Consider the following 23,147-nt stretch of genomic DNA (forward strand, 5'->3'; position numbering starts at 1 on the left):
ACGGAAAAGTGTGCTTAAATTTCGGAGGTAATTAGTACGATAGACATTATTATGTACTGTATGAACCCGGAACAAATAAGTGGGTGAAGGTGGCCCTTTTTGACATGAGTTAATAAATAAATAAATACAGTAAATCAAATCATTTGTAAAGATAACACTATTTTAACTAAATTTAAGTTTAAAGAAAAAGAAACAACAAACTAATTATTATCAAAACTAATTAAAGTACATTTTTGGGTACATTAGAAAAATAGAAATATGTAAAAACATTTTAAAACACGTTCCAAGTTATTATAAAGCTTTTCATAATTCGCATAATTTGTAATTCGAGGGAAACTGATCACTCAAAATATTGGAAAGCTTACCGCAATCTTCTATATGCTGCCATCTACAGGTTTACTTATTGAAAAATAAAGAGACGATGCATAAACATTATTGTTATTGTTGTTCTCCAATAATTGACATTGTAAGTGAAATGAAAATCATTTTATTTTGGCCCACACATTCATTCAAGAGAATAACTAGAGACACTTTCAGTAGAACATGAACCCAGTCAGCAGTCATTAGGTATTATCTTACTTAAGAACGAAAGAAAGAAACGAAACAACTGCAAGTTCAAGAAATAACAGTAGAGAAACAGAACCATGTCAACTGATGACGACTGTGTAAAGAAGACATAATTATAAAGAAACATAACCCAGTAAATTGATGTTGACACAGAGCTAAAGTTGGGTAAACAATATATTTACCTGTAATGGCGTATTATATATATTTAGGGCGACATCAATACTAGAGTGGTATCTTGTGGTTTCGCCTTAATTTGTTTAGTAACTACTTTAGGGTAAAAACGTTAGAGATTATTGTCATAAACTTATCATTTGTGTTGGTTGACCCTAATTTTGAACTTTGGAATTGGTATTTTTGCTGTGAGAATGTTGGTATGTATATTGATCAGTTTTATAAATCCGTATTTAATCATTAAACTTGTGCGTATGTTGTAGTAGGCCTACCAAAATATTTTGTGTAGGTATGCCATAGCAGTGGTAGTAATTATGTAGGCCACACACTAGTGGAATTTTAACAGTGTAAGTAGGGTGATAGTACTAGACAAATTGCTAGAGTGGCCTAGCAGCAAATATAGTAAATGATATTTCGTATTGCTGCTGAACTGGAAGAGTACTATGTCAGTGGTAGTGTATGTAGTTAAGCACAGTGCCGATGTTTCTACAGAGTGAAGCGAAGCTTAGAAAATTGAGTCGATCAGCAGAATACTATACGATTGGAATTTACAAACAGTTACATTTAACACTTTTAACAACAACACAGATCAATACTATTTTGGTGATATTGGTTATAATATTATTAGTTGGCTGTAAGTTTATTAATAGCAGGCTGTAATCCTGAAAGCAAAGCAGCAGAATTTAGTAGCATATTAAGTGGTTGTTTGAGCAGCATGAAAGACCTGTAAAATCTAACCAGAATTTCTATAGATACATAATTCTTAATTTTAGCCTTAACATTCCTCATTTTGGAAGGTTTTCTTCAGCGAATCTACAGCTCACTATGTCGGTTGGTCGGTCGGTAAACACATTAACTCAAATTTGAGCACGCGACTGCAGCCATGTATATGGGCTTGTTCTTTACAAGAATGCATCAATAATTTGGCCATTTTTACGTTTGACTAAGTGTGCACAACAAAGCTGTAATTAAAAATTGGCAAATATACTTTAGACATAGGCCTACTTTTTGTATTGTAAACTATTGTAGGCCTAAATAGTTATTTGGTTTGGTGTGTGTTCAAGTATACTAAAATAACTTTCAGGAAAAATATCCTAGTACTTTAAATGTATTATCGCATAATTTTGAAAAATGATTAATTCACGTTTTAAAAAGAGAACCGGTTTTAATTTTTGGTGGTTGGACATTTCCTATATACTTATGCAAAGCAACGACTTAACCATCTGCTATCATAATGCCAATAACCAGACGGCGTCCCATAAGAATGAACGTTTAATCATAAATAATGCTTATTTAAACACACTGTAGCTTTTATCTCCTAAAACGTGTTCTTCTTTCCTTAAAATCTACCATCAAATAAATCTGCAAACAGACATGATTTAAAATATTTATTTCTTTACATAAACAGGTATTTTAAAATTAATATGTATATATCATTCCGTTGTTTCGTGTTTGTTTTTGCAGTATGTATTTTGTTGATAGTAGCAAAGATAGTATAGTAGTAGGTGGGCAGACGATGGGGGCAGTCTGCTGAAATATTAATAAAGCTTGGCGGAGATTGGCAAAGAGCATGAATCAACTGCCGCCACTACACCGATTTTGACCAATCAGATGACATCTTGAAACATATAGCTAATGTTTTAGCTGTTACTTAGTATAAACAACGCGAAGCGTAGTGAATTTGGCTTTACATTTTCCGAATAATCAATTTAATAATAACAATTTCAGACAGTTACAAGGTCGAATAGACATTAGCAGAATATTTGGTCCTAATAGCTGAAAATAAGAGTAATGCAATGCTGGTCCGGGCTTAGCATATACAGCCAAATATCCCAATACGCGTGTGAGTATAGTGTTTGCGTCGTCGTATTTCATATGGTCCACTCGTTGCCGTCACGCTCTAACCGCCTAATAATACAAAAGATGGATAATAGATAGGCCCACACCAAACACGATTTTTTTGTAGCTGATGTTATCTTTATTGAAGTGATAGAAACCACCTAACTTAACATTATCTGTCAACGTTGATATACTACACATCCTATTAAAAAACTATGAAAACAATTGTGTTTATTTTTATATTATGATCTATGAACCCTCATCAATAGCAGTTATGATGTGTTAAACACGATGATGCGATGTTATAAACTCTTATAACATGCACTGGTTCTTCTTATTATTTTAACACACTCTACTTTTACTATTCTTTAAAACCCCCTTTGAGTAATACCAAAGTTGGAATCTGTCATTTCTTTCGCGAAAAGATAACTAGGACATTTAAGCATATTCATTGATTCTTCTTACCAAATAGGCCTATATTGGTAATCTTACTTCTGAAACAGTAACACAAATCTATCGTTTGTACAACAATGTATTTTGCGTATACAATACTACATATATTTCAGTGTTAGGCCATATATATCCATGTTTAAAAATATATTCCAAATCTGTGTCTAAGGTAATCTTTTTACAGAAAGTTAAAATAAAAAAAATCTTGGCCAAGAAATCAATCAATTACATTCGTTACGGTAACCTATAAATCGTATACGTTTCAACAGAAATGTTAACCAGACTTTACCGAGAATTCTGTCACAACGTAACACGTTTTTTAAAGAAATCTTGAAGTGTACGCCATAGGATATGAACAAACATATCGTGTTAATGTTGTTGACACTCTGAGTATGTTGAATAAAAGTCATTGAAATGATCGACTGACCGTTTAGAAGAGAGTGTGTATCGATCTATTTCCCTTCAACTGTCAATAAAACATGTCCAAATAAAATGATTGTACAGCTTAATTTTACAACATCAGTCAGATGGCACATTAGCACCTGGACATATTTACTGATTGTTTGATGACTTTTTATATATTATTCTTTATTATTGTTGTATTATCATTCAATTCCTAAAGTTAAATTCAACACAACATATTCATATGAACACAGCACCTATCTATATTTCCTGTTGATTAACGTATAAACACAGGAACTCGCATACTAAGGTAGGTCATAGGAGCTGATGACATGTTCTTCTCGGATACGGTGCGAATGTATTCCGCATTGATACTTACCCGGCTGTTGCCTGTATTTATGCATCCCGGGTACAGGATTACAAATCAAGGCATCTTATTGTGATATTTATAAAATATTATCAAATGTACAATATGACTGTATTTATGATTTATTAGGCCTAATACCGTATTTTTTATATTTTATTTATTGTTGAAGTGGTCACGATGATAGAACTCTCGCTTTTGAAGAATCTTCCAAATTTTTCTATATGAACGTGGCCGGTAAGTATGGTGCTTTACATGTTATCTTTAAATGCGTAATGGGGTCCTAAAAGAAACATCTTTAAATCCGAAACATATCCAAATAGCAACATAACTTTTTTTTTTGAAAATATAAAATTAAGATATTTTAATTTGCAAATAATATATTCTTTAAAAGTGCAAACTTGTTACATCCCCAATTTCATACTTGCGGATTGAAAATGATAATATCATAATCATGTATTGTACCTATACAACATAAAAAATGGGAAATGCAGAGGAACATTGCATTAAAAAAAATAGAATAACCCATCTCTAAACATGTCCAGCAACGTTTCAAAATACTAAAGTAAAGCCCTGTTATGTCGACGTCATTCGACGCTATCGTCATTGATCGTTAACAATTCAACGACGATCGTTTGAAAATGATCAAGTTGAAATGAAAACGATAGCGCGAACATTCGATTTCTAGCGTTGAACGTTAGAGTTGAAACTCCTGTATTCTTCCTCGTCGTCGTAATGCGAAAAAATGAAAAAGACAAAATAACTTCTTTTATTGGATCTCAGAAAAAGATACCAATTGAGACTTTTAAAAAAACTATTTTAGAGAGGTATCCTACCAATTCTAGGCCAACATTTTAAATACATAACAGGCTACTAGATAGAGACTCTGCCTAATAGGCTCACAGAGGTGTTACTTAGGAGACGTAGCCTAGGCCTACTCTACTATGTTATACTGATGGTTTTTCATTATTAGTAAGTCCTGTACTGTATCGCCAAGATAATTGGTCAGTTCTTGCGTTTTAAAGTTGCGATATCGCTAGAGTTGAACTAGATTGTCAACGATCGCGACAATTATTACACCTTTTCCTGTAAATCGCCAAAGTTTTGTTTCGTCGTCGTTAGTTTAAAAAGTACCTTTTCCTGTAAATCGATAACATTTCAGTGTTCACGTAAAAGTAAGATAAGATATAGTCTAACTATCGCAAGTCATCTAGATATCTCTGTCAGTAGGTTTATAAACATAGATAAGGTATAACGTTATATGTGTATTCAGGATACCCAATGGGCCGGGAACCAACCCTTTTTTAAAGCTATTTTCTGTGTTTTGTGTATATATTTATATCTAAATATTTTTAAGGCATCCTTTAATTTGCGATTTTCGGTGTTGGATGTAGTTGAAATAAAATAAATAAATTAAAATAATATAGTTTTGAAATGAAAGATTTAGTGTGCTATTAATGCTTCTATTGAACCTTGAGTTGCTTCCATTTTGAACATACTTACTGTCCAACATAACCGTAAATTCAATTCCTTTCACTACAGCATATCGATTAATTAATGAATTACTAAATTGTGCTCTTTTGTATATAATATATACATACTTGTGAATGCATAATTGAAACATATCGTGAATGAACTACTCTAGTCTATTAGCGTTCATAAATTGAAAATGGTTATAAGATCAATAATATTTGTGCTCATTTACAAAAGAATGAGTATACATTACAGCGCACAAAAGAGTTTATGTCAATTAATTATTTCGAACACTAATTTAAACAATGGTTTAATTTTATTTATTTTCTACACAATTCAATAAAATATACTTCAAGGTTGACTAAATACCGTATACAAGCCGTTTTAATATATGTTTAAAACACGTTCGGCACGCGAAATAGTTTGAATGTGTTTATCCTCTGTACGATACAAGTACTGTACATCATTGTTACTATTTGGTAAGTTTTACTTTTTATTTTCACCTATTGGTGTAATGATGTTGAATTTACTGGATATAACGATGCACCATGTTGTACCATTATTCAAAATATCCATATTCTCGTATACGTAAGTTTTTATTATTACAAAATTTAACATGGTTTATAGAATTATCAATAATGATTCCATTGTTAGGAGAGTCGCCGGTGTTCAGCCCGGTAAAGTCTATTTATATTTCATTCATTCATTCGTTCATTTTAGAAACAAAGCTTACCGTACATCACCATAACATTTAAACAAATAATATTTTCCTTGTATTATAAACAACCCCGCGACTTCAGTGCAGATCAGCAATAACGCTCTAGATTGAAAATTATCAAAAGCTTAAAATTCCATTATGGAGATTCATCAATCAGCTTCCATTAGACCCCCACGAACCTTAACATCAACAAGTGGACGCCAGTTAACAGTAGAACTAACCAATGGTCTGCATTTCTATGTCAGTGCATTTGGTAACAACTCATCCGAGTACAAAAACAGGTGAATTGTATATAATTTTAAAAGCGTAGTGTAGGCCTATATCGATTTATTTCAGCGTATTATAGGTGTGTATTTTTTTAATATCAGTAAAATAAACTTTAACAGGAAGAAAAAAGAAATATACAATATAAAATGTATTAATACCAGAATATCCACTGGATAATTTCAGATAAGAAATTCTTGAAAATGCATGGTCAAATATGTCGACCTTTTTTATTCTCAAAACGTATCCTCAAATTAGAAGCATCATTCATATAATCATCATTCAGTTTTATTGTAAGCAATCAAATAATTCGCGATATAATAATAGACAATGAATAGCAAACAATGATTAGTCAACAATGAATAGCAAACAATGATTAGCAAACAATGATTAGCAAACAATGATTAGCAAACAATGATTAGCAGACAATGATTAGCAAACAAATATAATAAAAATGATAAATCCTAATCGACTCAGAGGCCAAGGTTCATAAATGCTTATTTTTTTGTCACGGCTTTTGGCTCATTTACTATTCACAAATGTCTATTGATTATTAGGCCTAAGTAACTACTAAACTACTAAAATAAAGTTTTAATATTAGACACTTTTCAAAGATAATGCAAAATAATTATACAATATCGTACTATCAGACGTGATACAAAAAAATTAATTGGTTAGAATCTATACAACTGCACACATAACAAAATAGGACAGCTGTTTTCCAAATTTCAGATGATGTTCTTGCAAAATTTCCGTGTAGAAACAGTGCGTTCATTATTTACGTGCGTTTATTGTTTTAATTAAAATACATTGTCTCCATTCCGCTCTCTGACACCTAACTAACTCAATGCACTTATTGTTTTGTTAAAATTTGTATAAAATAATATCGATACCAATGTATTACAACTTGGTCTAGAAATGTTGCACTTTATTTATGTCAACAGTTATAGGGTTTACAAAGTGTAAACTCCGAGTGAGATGAATTAATCAACATTTATTAAATACTACAATTCGAGATTAATAGTTTAATTATACATAGTTATTCAAAATTACATTTAAAGTCTGTAATATTGCGACTCAAATTAATATCTAAGAACCGACGGAATCTGAGTCACTTAATACATATTCAGTGATGTTGACGCTTACGGTGGAAAAGTCACCTGTGCGCTCTAGCTTATACGGTAAACATGTAATCGCCCAAAGCCTACCGCCACCATGCCATCTGATTTACTAAGGTAAACACGGAAATAATACAAAATTGGTATTAGTATTCACAAGATCTTTTTAAACCGAATCACACTTAGGATGAATAGAAACATATCGCATTATAATTGCTGTCACTATTGAAGAATTTCCGCAGAATTTCCGCCAAATTTCCGGAGATGGTTTGTAGGTATCTAGAGCAGGTGTGCTTTCTACTTCAACCTTGTATCCCGAGAAGTGACAAACCAAGAGTGACAACAGTATTGGAAAACAATGGCTATCATAGTCAATGAGTTAAATGTATGCTGTATGCTTTTCTTCGTGTAATTTTATTTGCAGTGTTTACTTGTAAAATAGTATTTCAAAGATCTATAATATCCAACTGAAGAATGTCAAGTCATATCAAAGAAAGATATTGATATGGTATATCTGACTCATTTGAACATAAAACAGTTTTTTATTCTATGTATTTCTCGACTTTCGGGTAGTCTCTTCTCCATCGTGGCCTAGCTTCTTACACTATTGATCACCCATCTTAGTTCATCTTTGAGAATTTCCTCCTCATTGTCACCTTTCTTCCATTCTGCCTTCCAGCAAATGAAAAAAACTCCGAAAATGTTCCAATCCATCTTTTTCTTGTCTCTTGATAACTGGTAGTATTATTCATATTCTCCTAATTTCACAACATTTGCTTTTCGTACCAGTAATTTTCATTTTTTCAGTACTGCATTATTAATTGTTATTGTATTCGCGGAAATTAAACTGCCTAGTATTTGAATTCCGCTCCCAATTCACAGTTAATCCGCATATTATGGCGCTGTATGACCCTCGTCTTTGATTTCGGACTTAATAGTTTCAACGAAATTAATAAAAGATGTAAATCTGGTTTCTTCTTACTATACTTTTACCACTTTCGTGTATTTGATAGTGTTTGTTAAAAAATGATTACCAAAGAAACTCGAACATACATCAATAGTTTAAATAAAATCATATTCCGGTACTAGCGCAAGCGCATACTCAGCAGCAGCAGCACTACTATTAGTCCTCTTGAGGACAAAACAAATGTCCTAATAATTCGATACTTTTTATTTGACCATTACAGCATTACGTTCTATACCAACAAACATCATTCATTACCAACTTTCTCAACCTCAACAAACATCATAGTTTGTACGCTTTCGATTCTGGAAAACCCCATCTTTTTTACTATCAACGGTTTGAAAATTACTTACTAAATTTAAAATAGCACTTCTTGTTTTTCTCCTTAATTTTCTTTACACATGGTTATTGTTTAATCAATGATACTCCTTCTGATCAATGTATAATAATTATAAATAGTGTTCGTAATTAACCTAAAAAAATTAACAGGTAAAAATACAGTTACTGCAGTATAATTCATTAGTTTAGTATCGAAGAGATATTTTTAATACATTTGTACCGTATTCCATCAGACTTCTGAATGATGTAAATTTGTGTCTTCCTTTTTATTGGTACACAGCTATTATGATGTTTTTGTTTATTTTTAGAGTAAAGTGTATAATGTTTTTACATTTTTAAATACTTTTTACCAATATTTTTATAAAAAAACACTAATATATTTTCCTATTTGACGAGGAAAATAAAGTGAAATTGAAAATTCAATTGAATAATAAGGCGTATGGCCTGAAGAGTTGTGCTTTGCATAGATCAGTATCAGTTTTATTGATTTTCTATAAATAATACTATATAATACTTATGTATTATGCCACCTAGATTGTTTTAGATCTATTTTTGTAGGGCAGGAGGCGCCTGAGTCCGGGATGACCGAGACACAACTGGTGCTGACCGGGGTTCAATACGACCGATCACTGGTTAGCGACGAAGGCGTATCCCCTTACTGCGGTTTGGGGTTTGTTTTTTTTGGCATGGTTGGATTTCCCTTTTTTCATATTAATTTATGTACAGCGCTTAGAGGTTTCACAACATTAGCCGCTATATAAATCCAGGATATTATTATTAGGTGATCATTTAGAATAAAATGATCACCTATTGTTATTGTACAAAATCTTTATTATTAGGTGATCATTTAGAATAAAATGATCACCTATTGTTATTGTACAAAATATTATTATTATTCTTCTTTCTGTACACTTTTTGTTTAACAATTATCTCAAAAAGTTGAATAACAATGATCACAAAAATTTCACAATGTCTTTCAAATACTTTAACTTAGCCATAATAAGCTTTTCAGCGTGATCACTCATCCGTGACGTCACGTATACGCCATTTTGTGAAATCACATTATCAATCATATGTCCATAATTCATTATCACATATTTATGAAATCCACTACACGTAAATTTCAGGTTAAGGTAAAAAATATTAACAAATAAAAACTTGCGCATCTCAAGGTCATGCACGTGAAATCGCGCGCAAAGATTTTAAAAAGCTTAAAATTAAGTTTTGATCAATTTAGAGCATGAATTAGGCCATTTGCGTGTTTCAAAAAATTACTGCGCAAAAACACGTTTTTGCGTACGCGATTCTTAGAAGGCGTAAAAAATGAAATTTGATGTATAAATCACATTCTACTCACAATTCTTAGTACATTCACCGATCTTGAGTCCATTCCGACTTAAAATAACGGTATACGAGCACGTTAAAAAAGACAAAATGCGCACATTAATTTCACAAAAGTGCTAAAAATGGTAAAAAATATGTCTTTTTTAAAATGAAAATAACTCTTCAGAATGCACGATGACCCCCAATTTGTTTAACTTATTCTGGAAGCCAATGAGTTGTAGATATAAATGTATATACACATTAGACGTACAAAATGGTATGACGTCATCATTTGGCCACATTAATTTTTAAAATAACGTTTTTTCCCCTTTTGTAATGGACCACCATATTCAACAGAGCGCAACTCGCTTATCTGTGATCGATTTTCTTTAAATTTTTAATATATTCTACCTCAACCAATTATGTTACTTAGGAGTTGCCAATATTTTCATTTGGATGATGTCATCACGTCTTAAAATTTAAATAACGGTGGTTACGTAATTTCACCTACAAGGTATACTTGAATACCTTACAGCTCTTCTGAATTAAAGTTGACCTTGATGTTTATAACTTATTATGAGAGCTGGTGAAATTTAGATATGAATTATTATAAAAATTAAGCCTATCGGATGTTGTGACGTTATCATATGGCCAGTTGAAGTTAAAAAGTAGTTTTTTCATCTCTTTCGTCAAAGTTATACAATTTTTAAAGAGCGCGCACAGCGCTTCTACGTGCCAAATTCTCTTCCAATTCTTATATTTATTTGCTCAATTCATGTTCTTTCGAAATTGCCATCTTCGAATTTATTTTGATAATTCCATCATACCAAAAAATTAGAACATGATATGTGTCCCGTGATTTCACCAATGCTACACAGTATATAGATATACAGTATATACTGTACATAATGTATATGGCATATAATAGGCACAGCACTATAGTATAACCGTATAATAGGATGGCATACATCAACATTTTCTGATTGTATTTTAAAATACGTGCATGTTTAAAAAATATTAATGTCAATAAAATTATAAAAATGATCACCTATAATTCGTCAAAGTGACGAATTAAATTCTAGTTGTTATTAGGTGATCATTTAGAATAAAATGATCACCTATTGTTATTGTACAAAATCTTTATTATTGTTATTATTATTATTCTTTCTGTACACTTTTGTTTAGCAATTATCTCAAAAAGTTGAATAACAATGATCACAAAAATTTCACAATGTCTTTCAAATACTTTAACTTAGCCATAATAAGCTTTTCAGCGTGATCACTCAACCGTGACGTCATTAATACGCGATTTTGTGAAATCACACTATCAATCATATCTCCATAACTCTTTATCACATATCAATAAAATTCACTATACGTAAACTTCAGGTGAAGGATAAAAATATTAACAAATAAAAACTTACATTTTTCAAGGTCATGCACGTGAAATTGCGCGTTAAAAATTTAAAAAGCTCCAAATTAAGTTTTGATCAATTTAGAGCATGAGTTAGGCCATTTGCGTGTTTCAAAAAATTACTGCGCAAAAATGCGTTTTTGCGTGCGCAATTCTTAAAGTGCGTAAAAAATATGAATTTTTTTTACAAATCGTATTCTACTCACCATCCTTAGTACATTCACCAAATTTGAGTCTGTTCCGACTTAAAATAACGCTATACGAGCAGGTTAAAAATGACAAAATGCGCACATTAATTGTAGAAAAGTGCTAAAAATAGTAAAAAATAAGGCCTTTTTAAAATTAATATAACTCTTCAGAATGCACGATGACCCCCAATTTTTTTAACTTATTCTGGAAGCCAATGAGTTGTAGATATAAATGTATATACACATTAGACGTACAAAATGGTATGACGTCATCATTTGGCCACATGAATTTTTAAAATAGGGTTTTTTCCCCTTTTGTAATGGACCACCATATTCAACAGAGCGCAACTCGCTTATCTGTGATCGATTTTCTTTAAATTTTTAATATATTCTACCTCAACCAATTATGTTACTCATGAGTTGCCAATATTTTCATTTTGATGACGTCATCATGTCTTAAAATTTGATTAACTGTGGTTACATAATTTCACCTACAACGTATATTTGGATACCTTACAGCTCTTCTGAATTAAAGTTGACCTTGATGTTTATAACTTATTATGAGAGCTGGTTAAATGTAGATATGAATTAATATAAAAATTAGGCCTATCGGATCTTGTGACGTTATCATATGGCCAGTTTAAATTAAAAAGCAATTTTTTCATCTCTTTCGTCAAAGTTATACAAATTTTAAAGAGCGCGCACCGCGCTTCTACGTGCCAAATTTTCTTCCAATTGTTATATTTCATTGCTCAATTCTTTATCTTTCGATATTGTTATCCACAAGTTTATTTTGATAATGTCATCAGTGCCAAAAAATTAGAACATGATGTGTGTTCGTAGTTTCACTAATGCTACACTGTATATAGATATACAGTATATACTGTACATAATGTATATATATGGCATATAATAGGCACAACTCAGTACTATAGCGTATAATAGGATGGCATACATCAACATTTTCCGATTGTATGTTAACATACGTGCATGTTTAAAAAATATTAATGTCAATAAAATGATAAAAATGATCACCTATAATTCGTCAAAGTGACGAATTAAATTCTAGTTAGGTGATCATTTAGAATAAAATGATCACCTATTGTTATTGTACAAAATATTATTATTATTCTTCTTTCTGTACACTTTTTGTTTAACAATTATCTCAAAAAGTTGAATAACAATGATCACAAAAATTTCACAATGTCTTTCAAATACTTTAACTTAGCCATAATAAGCTTTTCAGCGTGATCACTCATCCGTGACGTCACGTATACGCCATTTTGTGAAATCACATTATCAATCATATGTCCATAATTCATTATCACATATTTATGAAATCCACTACACGTAAATTTCAGGTTAAGGTAAAAAATATTAACAAATAAAAACTTGCGCATCTCAAGGTCATGCACGTGAAATCGCGCGCAAAGATTTTAAAAAGCTTAAAATTAAGTTTTGATCAATTTAGAGCATGAATTAGGCCATTTGCGTGTTTCAAAAAATTACTGCGCAAAAACACGTTTTTGCGTACGCGATTCTTAGAAGGCGTAAAAAATGAAATTTGATGTATAAATCACATTCTACTCACAATTCTTAGTACATTCACCGATCTTGAGTCCATTCCGACTTAAAATAACGGTATACGAGCACGTTAAAAAAGACAAAATGCGCACATTAATTTCACAAAAGTGCTAAAAATGGTAAAAAATATGTCTTTTTTAAAATGAAAATAACTCTTCAGAATGCACGATGACCCCCAATTTGTTTAACTTATTCTGGAAGCCAATGAGTTGTAGATATAAATGTATATACACATTAGACGTACAAAATGGTATGACGTCATCATTTGGCCACATTAATTTTTAAAATAACGTTTTTTCCCCTTTTGTAATGGACCACCATATTCAACAGAGCGCAACTCGCTTATCTGTGATCGATTTTCTTTAAATTTTTAATATATTCTACCTCAACCAATTATGTTACTTAGGAGTTGCCAATATTTTCATTTGGATGATGTCATCACGTCTTAAAATTTAAATAACGGTGGTTACGTAATTTCACCTACAAGGTATACTTGAATACCTTACAGCTCTTCTGAATTAAAGTTGACCTTGATGTTTATAACTTATTATGAGAGCTGGTGAAATTTAGATATGAATTATTATAAAAATTAAGCCTATCGGATGTTGTGACGTTATCATATGGCCAGTTGAAGTTAAAAAGTAGTTTTTTCATCTCTTTCGTCAAAGTTATACAATTTTTAAAGAGCGCGCACAGCGCTTCTACGTGCCAAATTCTCTTCCAATTCTTATATTTATTTGCTCAATTCATGTTCTTTCGAAATTGCCATCTTCGAATTTATTTTGATAATTCCATCATACCAAAAAATTAGAACATGATATGTGTCCCGTGATTTCACCAATGCTACACAGTATATAGATATACAGTATATACTGTACATAATGTATATGGCATATAATAGGCACAGCACTATAGTATAACCGTATAATAGGATGGCATACATCAACATTTTCTGATTGTATTTTAAAATACGTGCATGTTTAAAAAATATTAATGTCAATAAAATTATAAAAATGATCACCTATAATTCGTCAAAGTGACGAATTAAATTCTAGTGTGAAATTGTTTTTATATATAAAAAAAATTTTTCTTCACAATTTCTTTCTGTACAGATTTTGTTTAACAAATATCTCAAAAAGTTGAATAGCAATGATAACAAAAATTTCACAATGTCTTTGAAATACTCTAACTTAGTTCTAATAAGCTTTTGAGCGTGATCACTCATCCGTGACGTCATTTATACGCCATTTTGTGAAATCGCATTATCAATCATATCTCCATAATTCATTATCACATATTAATGAAATTCACTACACGTAAACTTTAGGCCAAGGGTAAAAATATTAGCAAATAAAAACGCACGCGCTCGTAGGATCATGCGCGTGAAATCGCGCGTTAAAAATTAAAAAAGCTCAAAATTACGTTTTGATCAATTTAGAGCATGAATTAGGCCATTTGCGTGTTTTAAAAAATTACTGCGCAAAAACACGTTTTTGCGCGTGCGTACATAGAAAGCGTAACAAATACAATTTTTTTGTACAAACTGCATTCTACTCATCTTCCTTGGTACATCCACCAAATTTGAGTCCATTTCGACTTAAAATAGTGCTATACGAGCACGTTAAAAATGACAAAATGCGCACATTAATTGTACAAAAGTGCTAAAAATGGTAAAAAATAAGGAATTTTTAAAATGAAAATAATTCTTCAGAATGCACGGTGACCCCCAATTTTGTTAACTTATTATGGAAGCCAATGAGTTGTAGATATAAATGTATATACACATTAGACGTACAAAATGGTATGACGTCATCATTTGGCCACATGAATTTTTAAATAGGAGATTTTCCCCTTTTGTCATAGACCACCATATTCAACAGAGCGCAACTCGCTTATCTGTGATCGATTTTCCTTTAATTTTTAATATATTCTACCTCAACCAATTATGTTACTCATGAGTTGCCAATATTTTCATTTTGATGACGTCATCATGTCTTAAAATTTGATTAACTGTGGTTACATAATTTCACCTACAACGTATATTTGGATACCTTACAGCTCTTCTGAATTAAAGTTGACCTTGATGTTTATAACTTATTATGAGAGCTGGTTAAATGTAGATATGAATTAATATAAAAATTAGGCCTATCGGATCTTGTGACGTTATCATATGGCCAGTTTAAATTAAAAAGCAATTTTTTCATCTCTTTCGTCAAAGTTATACAAATTTTAAAGAGCGCGCACCACGCTTCTACGTGCCAAATTTTCTTCCAATTGTTATATTTCATTGCTCAATTCTTTATCTTTCGATATTGTTATCCACAAGTTTATTTTGATAATGTCATCAGTGCCAAAAAATTAGAACATGATGTGTGTCCGTAGTTTCACTAATGCTACACTGTATATAGATATACAGTATATACTGTACATAATGTATATATATGACATATAATAGGCACAACTCAGTACTATAGCGTATAATAGGATGGCATACATCAACATTTTCCGATTGTATGTTAACATACGTGAATGTTTAAAAAATATTAATGTCAATAAAATGATAAAAATGATCACCTATAATTCGTCAAAGTGACGAATTAAATTCTAGTTATTATTATTCTTCTTCTTCTTCTTCTTTCTGTACACTTTTGTTTAGCAATTATCTCAAAAAGTTGAATAACAATGATCACAAAAATTTCACAATGTCTTTCAAATACTTTAACTTAGCCATAATAAGCTTTTCAGCGTGATCACTCAACCGTGACGTCATTAATACGCGATTTTGTGAAATCACACTATCAATCATATCTCCATAACTCTTTATCACATATCAATAAAATTCACTATACGTAAATTTCAGGTGAAGGATAAAAATATTAACAAATAAAAACTTACATTTTTCAAGGTCATGCACGTGAAATTGCGCGTTAAAAATTTAAAAAGCTCCAAATTAAGTTTTGATCAATTTAGAGCATGAGTTAGGCCATTTGCGTGTTTCAAAAAATTACTGCGCAAAAATGCGTTTTTGCGTGCGCAATTCTTAAAATGCGTAAAAAATATGAATTTTTTTTACAAATCGTATTCTACTCACCATCCTTAGTACATTCACCAAATTTGAGTCTGTTCCGACTTAAAATAACGCTATACGAGCAGGTTAAAAATGACAAAATGCGCACATTAATTGTACAAAAGTGCTAAAAATGGTAAAAAATAAGGCCTTTTTAAAATTAATATAACTCTTCAGAATGCACGATGACCCCCAATTTTTTTAACTTATTCTGGAAGCCAATGAGTTGTAGATATAAATGTATATACACATTAGACGTACAAAATGGTATGACGTCATCATTTGGCCACATTAATTTTTAAAATAGGGTTTTTTCCCATTTTGTAATGGACCACCATATTCAACAGAGCGCAACTCGCTTATCTGTGATCGATTTTCTTTAAATTTTTAATATATTCTACCTCAACCAATTATGTTACTTATGAGTTGCCAATATTTTCATTTGGATGATGTCATCACGTCTTAAAATTTAAATAACGGTGGTTACGTAATTTCACCTACAAGGTATACTTGAATACCTTACAGCTCTTCTGAATTAAAGTTGACCTTGATGTTTATAACTTATTATGAGAGCTGGTGAAATGTAGATATGAATTATTATAGAAATTAAGCCTATCGGATGTTGTGACGTTATCATATGGCCAGTTGAAATTAAAAAGTAGTTTTTTCATCTCTTTCGTCAAAGTTATACAATTTTTAAAGAGCGCGCACCGCCCTTCTACGTGCCAAATTTTCTTCCAATTGTTATATTTTATTGCTCAATTCATTATCTTTCGATATTGTAATCCACAAGTTTATTTTGATAATGTCATCAGTGCCGAAAAATTAGAACATGATGTGTGTCCGTAATTTCACCAATGCTACACTGTATATAGATATACAGTATATACTGTACATAATGTATATGGCATATAATAGGCACAGCACTATAGTATAACCGTATAATAGGATGGCATACATCAACATTTTCTGATTGTATTTTAAAATACGTGCATGTTTAAAAAATATTAATGTCAAAAAAATAATAAAAATGATCACCTATAATTCGTCAAAGTGACGAATTAAATTCTAGTTATTATTATTATTATGTAACACTTATAATTAAGTAATGTAAAGACGGCGAAGCCGAATGATGAGGAATCTTTATCGATAAAGGCCAGGTGCAGGTAAACTATGTTATTGATAATATCCAATAATTATCGATGCTTAGTTTATCTTATTCTTTTCAACATTTCTGGCTGGTTTGAGTGGTTTTAGCAGTCTTTAGTTCCAAATGCGTTCTTTTTACAAAATGATTAGCCTAAAGGTCTGTCTACACTATCAAACTTAATGTGAAAAAAATGATGTTCCCATATAGGGACATGATGATGTCATATCAATATCATATTCGGGCATATCAGTAGTATTTGGACACATCACACTTTTTTTGTCAATCTAGTTTGATAGTGTAAACAGAGCTTAAATGAAATATTCTTGCTGTTCGAGTATAATTTGTGACTCAAGTTCTCTTTTAGGCCAAGTAATTAAACTTTAAATAAACATAATTTATAATAACAATGATTGTTGTTTACTTTAATTATTAAGTGTATATTTTGTCTAAACATATCATTATGTAATTGATATTGAATGCTTTTAATAATTTATTAAATTATATATAAAAACACTTAATTATTGTCTCTTAACAACAATGATACTGAAATGTTTACCGTTGCTATAGCCACCATTTGATTATGAAATTATTGAATTCTATACATTGTCCATTAATGTTGTTAAAGAGTTCAAATTTCTTGTTAGAAGTCGTTAAATATTGCCTGTTGCCATAACTGCATATAGATGTCGGTTAGTATAATAGTAGAAACTACCCTTAAATATAATCGAGAATCCCAAATTATTGACCAACCTACTAGTTTTGATTCAGCTTTCATCACTTCAATCAGACGATAGTACGCCAAGCGCTAGCGCACTGCTCTCCTTCTAGTCTGCTATGCAAACTACTTCCCAGCCACTTCATTTTACTTCGACATTTCTCTATTCTTGTGATAGGCCAGGTCGATGTCACTGCTTGCGGTATTAGCGTCAACACTCTAACGCAATCGAAACGCATTTTTGCTAGTGCAGAAGATTTTTCAGAAATTTGGTTAATTTAACAAGCAAACATGTCGGGTGAGTACTGATTTTTTTTGTTTGATTATAACATTTCGTTTCTCGAGGGTATAAAACATATACAAGTAATGCGTATATAATTATTTCAAATAATGTGATTAACCAAAATAAATTTGATTTTATATGAAAGTGATGTATCTACATATATTTAGAATTCTTTGCATTCGTATAGTTTAGTTTACCACAAAATAAAATGTTATCAAGCAAAATAATACACACGATGGTATCTTATTATTACAATGTTTGTACAAAGTAGTTTTTATGCATCAGATCGTGAAAAATTAGTTCTGTGTTGGTATTTTAAAGATGTTAAAGATGTTAATAAACGCGAATTTACACAATTTACAGTTACAATTGCTAAATAATTTGAAAAAGAAAACGTATTTATTTATTATTGCAAAACTCTTTAAAATATACATTTGTTTTAAATTGTTTCCTCCCAAATACTTATTTGTGTAGAGCATCATGTGATTTGCTATGAATATGGGTGTCATATTTGAGGAGAAGAATGAATGAAATGGAATTTGCCTAAATTGAAACAAATACATTATTAAATGTAGAATACAGTTTATTATATATAAATAGTATTGATTGATCACTTTATTTCAGAAAAAAAATCCATATACAACAAAAAATACAAAACGAAAAATCACGCTAAAATAGGATTTTCCAAATTTGTATTGATTGTATCTTTTCAAAAAAAAAAAAGGAAGAATAAATTTTATGAAATTGATATTCTAACGAAGAGGATGATTTTTATATGATGTAAATTTATAAGTAAATAAATAAATAAACACATTTTCTGTCATTAGATAGATAGATAATAAGTATGCATATCATTAATCTACATATGGACTTTTAAGTACGTACGTATTTAAAAATACTACTTTTGATTGAAGGTGTTTGGCATTTAGAAAATTAGGCGTACTCGATTCCTCTCGATAATTCGACATATCTGAAAAGAACAAAATGGGAGTAAAATTTCGTAGATTATATTAATAAGATATATTATGATTTAATTTTGTAAAATATGATCAAAACGTGTTGATATGTTTGCTTTTATTCCCATTCAAACCATAAATTTCTACACATTATCTCAAAGGAAAATACTTATTTTATTGTTCCTTTATGAAGACGTCATAAAATATAATGTCCACACTAGGGACACGTCATGATTGACAGTAGTTGTAAAGCTTATAGAGCTAGTGAAAACGACAATGAAAACCGACATTATCCATAATATTTATTAACGTCACTATACAAATGTATTATACTGTATGCAATGTGTAGTATTTCGTTGAATATTCAGAATATTATATTTTATTCTTGATATTAGAGTTTTGGGATGGAATAAATAATAAATTATAAGATGTATAATTTATGATTAAGGCCTGAGACAATTATTCGACTAAACCCTGACAAAAAATGGGTTATACGATTTACATGCACATACCCACATACCTACAGTTAAGCTATTCAAAGAAGTCTACAACCTTAAAACTTAGGCACCAATATTTTAGCCTTAATACGTGTTGTTGATATCAATTATAATGTATACGTCCGACATATTATAGTAAAATATAAATAAAAAAACCCCAAAATATCAACATTTTATACTATTTGTATTATACTGTAGGCCTAGATGTGACACGGATTATAAAGAGACTACTGAGGCACTTTTTTACATCGATATAAACAATCTCCGTCGGTGTACACGTACTGATAATAGCTAAGAATATTGAATTCTTTATATTAGTTTTTAATTTCAGGCTTAAATAGGTTGTATAGCTATTAAAAAGCAATTCAATTTCATTTAACATCTCGTAATGTTTGTGTCTAGTGACATCTGTCACCAGGAAATGTTAGTAGCTTTTAAGTAGGACTGCCCATAAGTACAGTTTACTTTTAAGTGTTGTAATAGTTCGAATAGCATCGATCACTTTTAGTTTTTCTTTTAGTAATTGATACGTGATGATGCTTACGAACTGCAAAACAAAACTATAATAATATAAAGTTAGCGACACGCTTGAAGTGTTTTTATCAATACATTTAATAATAATAATTCAACATTTATTAGTTTCTATCAATGGTAAAACAATACCATAAAAAAGAATGATAATTTATAATGAGAAAATACAAAAAATACCATTAATAGAGGATCTTGCAAGAAGAGAATACTTGTCACGCAAGACCCATAAACAAAAGAAAAAAATACATTTGTATATAATTATTAAATAAAATAAAAAAGTCATGACAAAAACAGTTTGAAGGTCTAGTTTGAGTACAATGATAACAAATTACTTTTAAGTTTTTTACGAAAAGTTGGGAGAGAGGAAGAGTTAACAATACAATAATAGTGTTGTGTAATGAGTACTGCGTGGATTAATCAACGTGTTAATGATGACCTAACGAAATAACTAACATCATTTCACCCTTCTTTATCAATGTCTGCATTCTCATATATTTGAAAATACTATTCAGTTGGCATTCTTGGGCCCATTTAGTTGTAAGTGTAACCCCAAGTTAGGCCGGCCGGTCTCAGACTCAGATCTGTGGAATCGTTTGCGAACACTCGCTAACCCAAGGGAATTTCAAAGCCAACAAACAATACATTACATAACCTAGGAATATTAAATCTCAGATATTTATATATATATTATTATTGACAAACTATACACTTTAGATTTCGATCGGCTTTCGTAATACCATTCCAAATCAAATCATTATGGAAGAATTTTATTTTTTTGCTTTATGCAGGTATTAAAAAACACAACAAGAAGCAAAACAAGGCTAAAAGGTTAAACGTATTGCATTTACATATTATGGGAATATAGAAGATAATCTTTAATATAAACTTTAAAGAGTATTTCAATGATTTGGAAATATTATATAAATATAAAAATGGGTAATACCGTGGTACACTTTTGGATCCCAATGATTAAGCCAAAACATAAAAGCTATAGAAAAATGCCCAAGAATTCCATCGTTAGAGCTATTGAGGGTATAAATCATTTTAGGTATGAATAGATCATAATTTTTAACTATGGAAATACTATACGCGGTTATGATTGGATGGCGATCAACACGTGTCTAGACGCAGCTTTTAATTTGCATTACGCTTCACTAAAGTGTTGATTCTTACTTGACATAAAACCGACACACTTACGTAGTCATCTTGTCGTTTGAATTAAGTTAGTATTTAAAACTGTAGTAATAAACATTGATTTTTGCCTTTGATAGATCGGAACTGAAAGAATAAATGATTTATAATGAGTCTTATATTACACAATCATCGATCCTTAATTGTGTAAGTTTAAGTTGTTAATTTTCCATTCGTGCGCTAAGCAAACGAAGACAGATTTATAAAAGAAAAACGATTTGGAAATAAAAGGTATACGCAAGTGACCCACGATGCAGTTCATGTTTGTATGGTGTTTAATGAATGGTGAATAATACCATATACTATAATATATTTTAACTAGTGTTAATGAGTCGCTATCCAATCGACTTCAAGATTCAAGAAAATTCCCGTATATACAGAACAAATATACAGACATTAATGAATTTGAACCATGTTATAGTCTAATGGTAGGATGCATATAAACAACATGATTATTCCGGGTAGGTCTACCAATTCGAATCTCGACTGGGTCGCCTTTTTCTTAATATCACAGATTTCTTTATCGTAAAAATATCAAAATCATCATCATCATTTCAGCCCGAGAGCCCTTAATGATCAGTTCCTTCACTGGATAGGCACTCTCAATATAGATGATAACAAATAAAAGCCATTGTCAACCCCACAGACAAAATATATTTCTCTGTTATGTGCACCTTACCTAAAAAATAAGCCATCAAAGCTGTAATCGCGTCCATCCATCTGATGTTTGGTCTTCTCCTGCCTCTTCTGCCTGTTGAATCTAGTCCAAAAAATAATTAGAAATTAAAAATATAGGCATATAGACCTAATGTAAATACATTTGTATACATTGTCCCATCAGTGAGTGTTATTGTCAGTATTAGGGATGATAATCATAATAGATATTACAGTGCATTATCCGCACACTTATAATTATACTCTTTTATCATATCGTATAGAATCAGTATACTATTTAGAAAAGCTATGTATGTCGTAATTGTAACAGTGTTTAGTATATTTTAAACTGCATACCGGTACAGTACTAACATGTAAAACAATCTAGTGCACAAGAGGGTGACTATTTAGAATGCGATAATACAATCGATTAAGTCTACAGTTTAATCTATGCGTACACTTTGTAGATTGTCGAATTACCTGTTTGTGGACAATTCTAATGTACATTATAAAGGGAAGTAGAACACGTGGAACTCGCCGCAGTCAGAGATAGAATAATACGAGAATTAACGCACGCTACGCTCTGCGCGCATGTATTGCGTTTTTCTTCATTAATCATACAACAATATCCGGATCGATCAATCAATCAAATTAAAGTTTATTTAAAGATAGTTTTATCGAAAGAAAATGAAGAGGCGCGAAATAACAGAAAACAACCAATCTTGAGAATGGCTGATAAAAATAAATAAATAACAAAATATACTTCTTAAAAAATATGTTCAGTACTTATACATACAATAAGAACCAGTGTATCTATGTTTCAACATAATCACAGACCGAAAACGTGCCAATGTGAAGGAGCCCAACTAAATTGGAAATTTATAGAACGTTAGTTCAATACGAATTGACGAAACACAACCCTGTG

General features: G+C 30.9%; 1 protein-coding gene across 2 annotated transcripts in view; it reads left to right on the forward strand.

The window, feature by feature from the left end:
* The first annotated feature begins 18,152 nt into the window (after positions 1 to 18,152).
* LOC144858803 (polyamine-transporting ATPase 13A3-like) overlaps positions 18,153 to 23,147 on the forward strand; it is a 29,280-nt gene continuing 24,285 nt past the window's right edge. For both annotated transcript variants that reach the window (XM_078714917.1, XM_078714919.1), the window contains exon 1: positions 18,153 to 18,408. In XM_078714917.1, coding sequence (XP_078571043.1) covers positions 18,402 to 18,408 — 7 coding nt within the window. In that variant the 5' untranslated portion in view covers positions 18,153 to 18,401. The remainder of the gene's footprint in view (positions 18,409 to 23,147) is intronic.

This window comes from Antedon bifida, chromosome 2, assembly GCF_963402885.1.
Source record: "Antedon bifida chromosome 2, ecAntBifi1.1, whole genome shotgun sequence".
NCBI classification, from domain to species: domain Eukaryota; kingdom Metazoa; phylum Echinodermata; class Crinoidea; order Comatulida; family Antedonidae; genus Antedon; species Antedon bifida.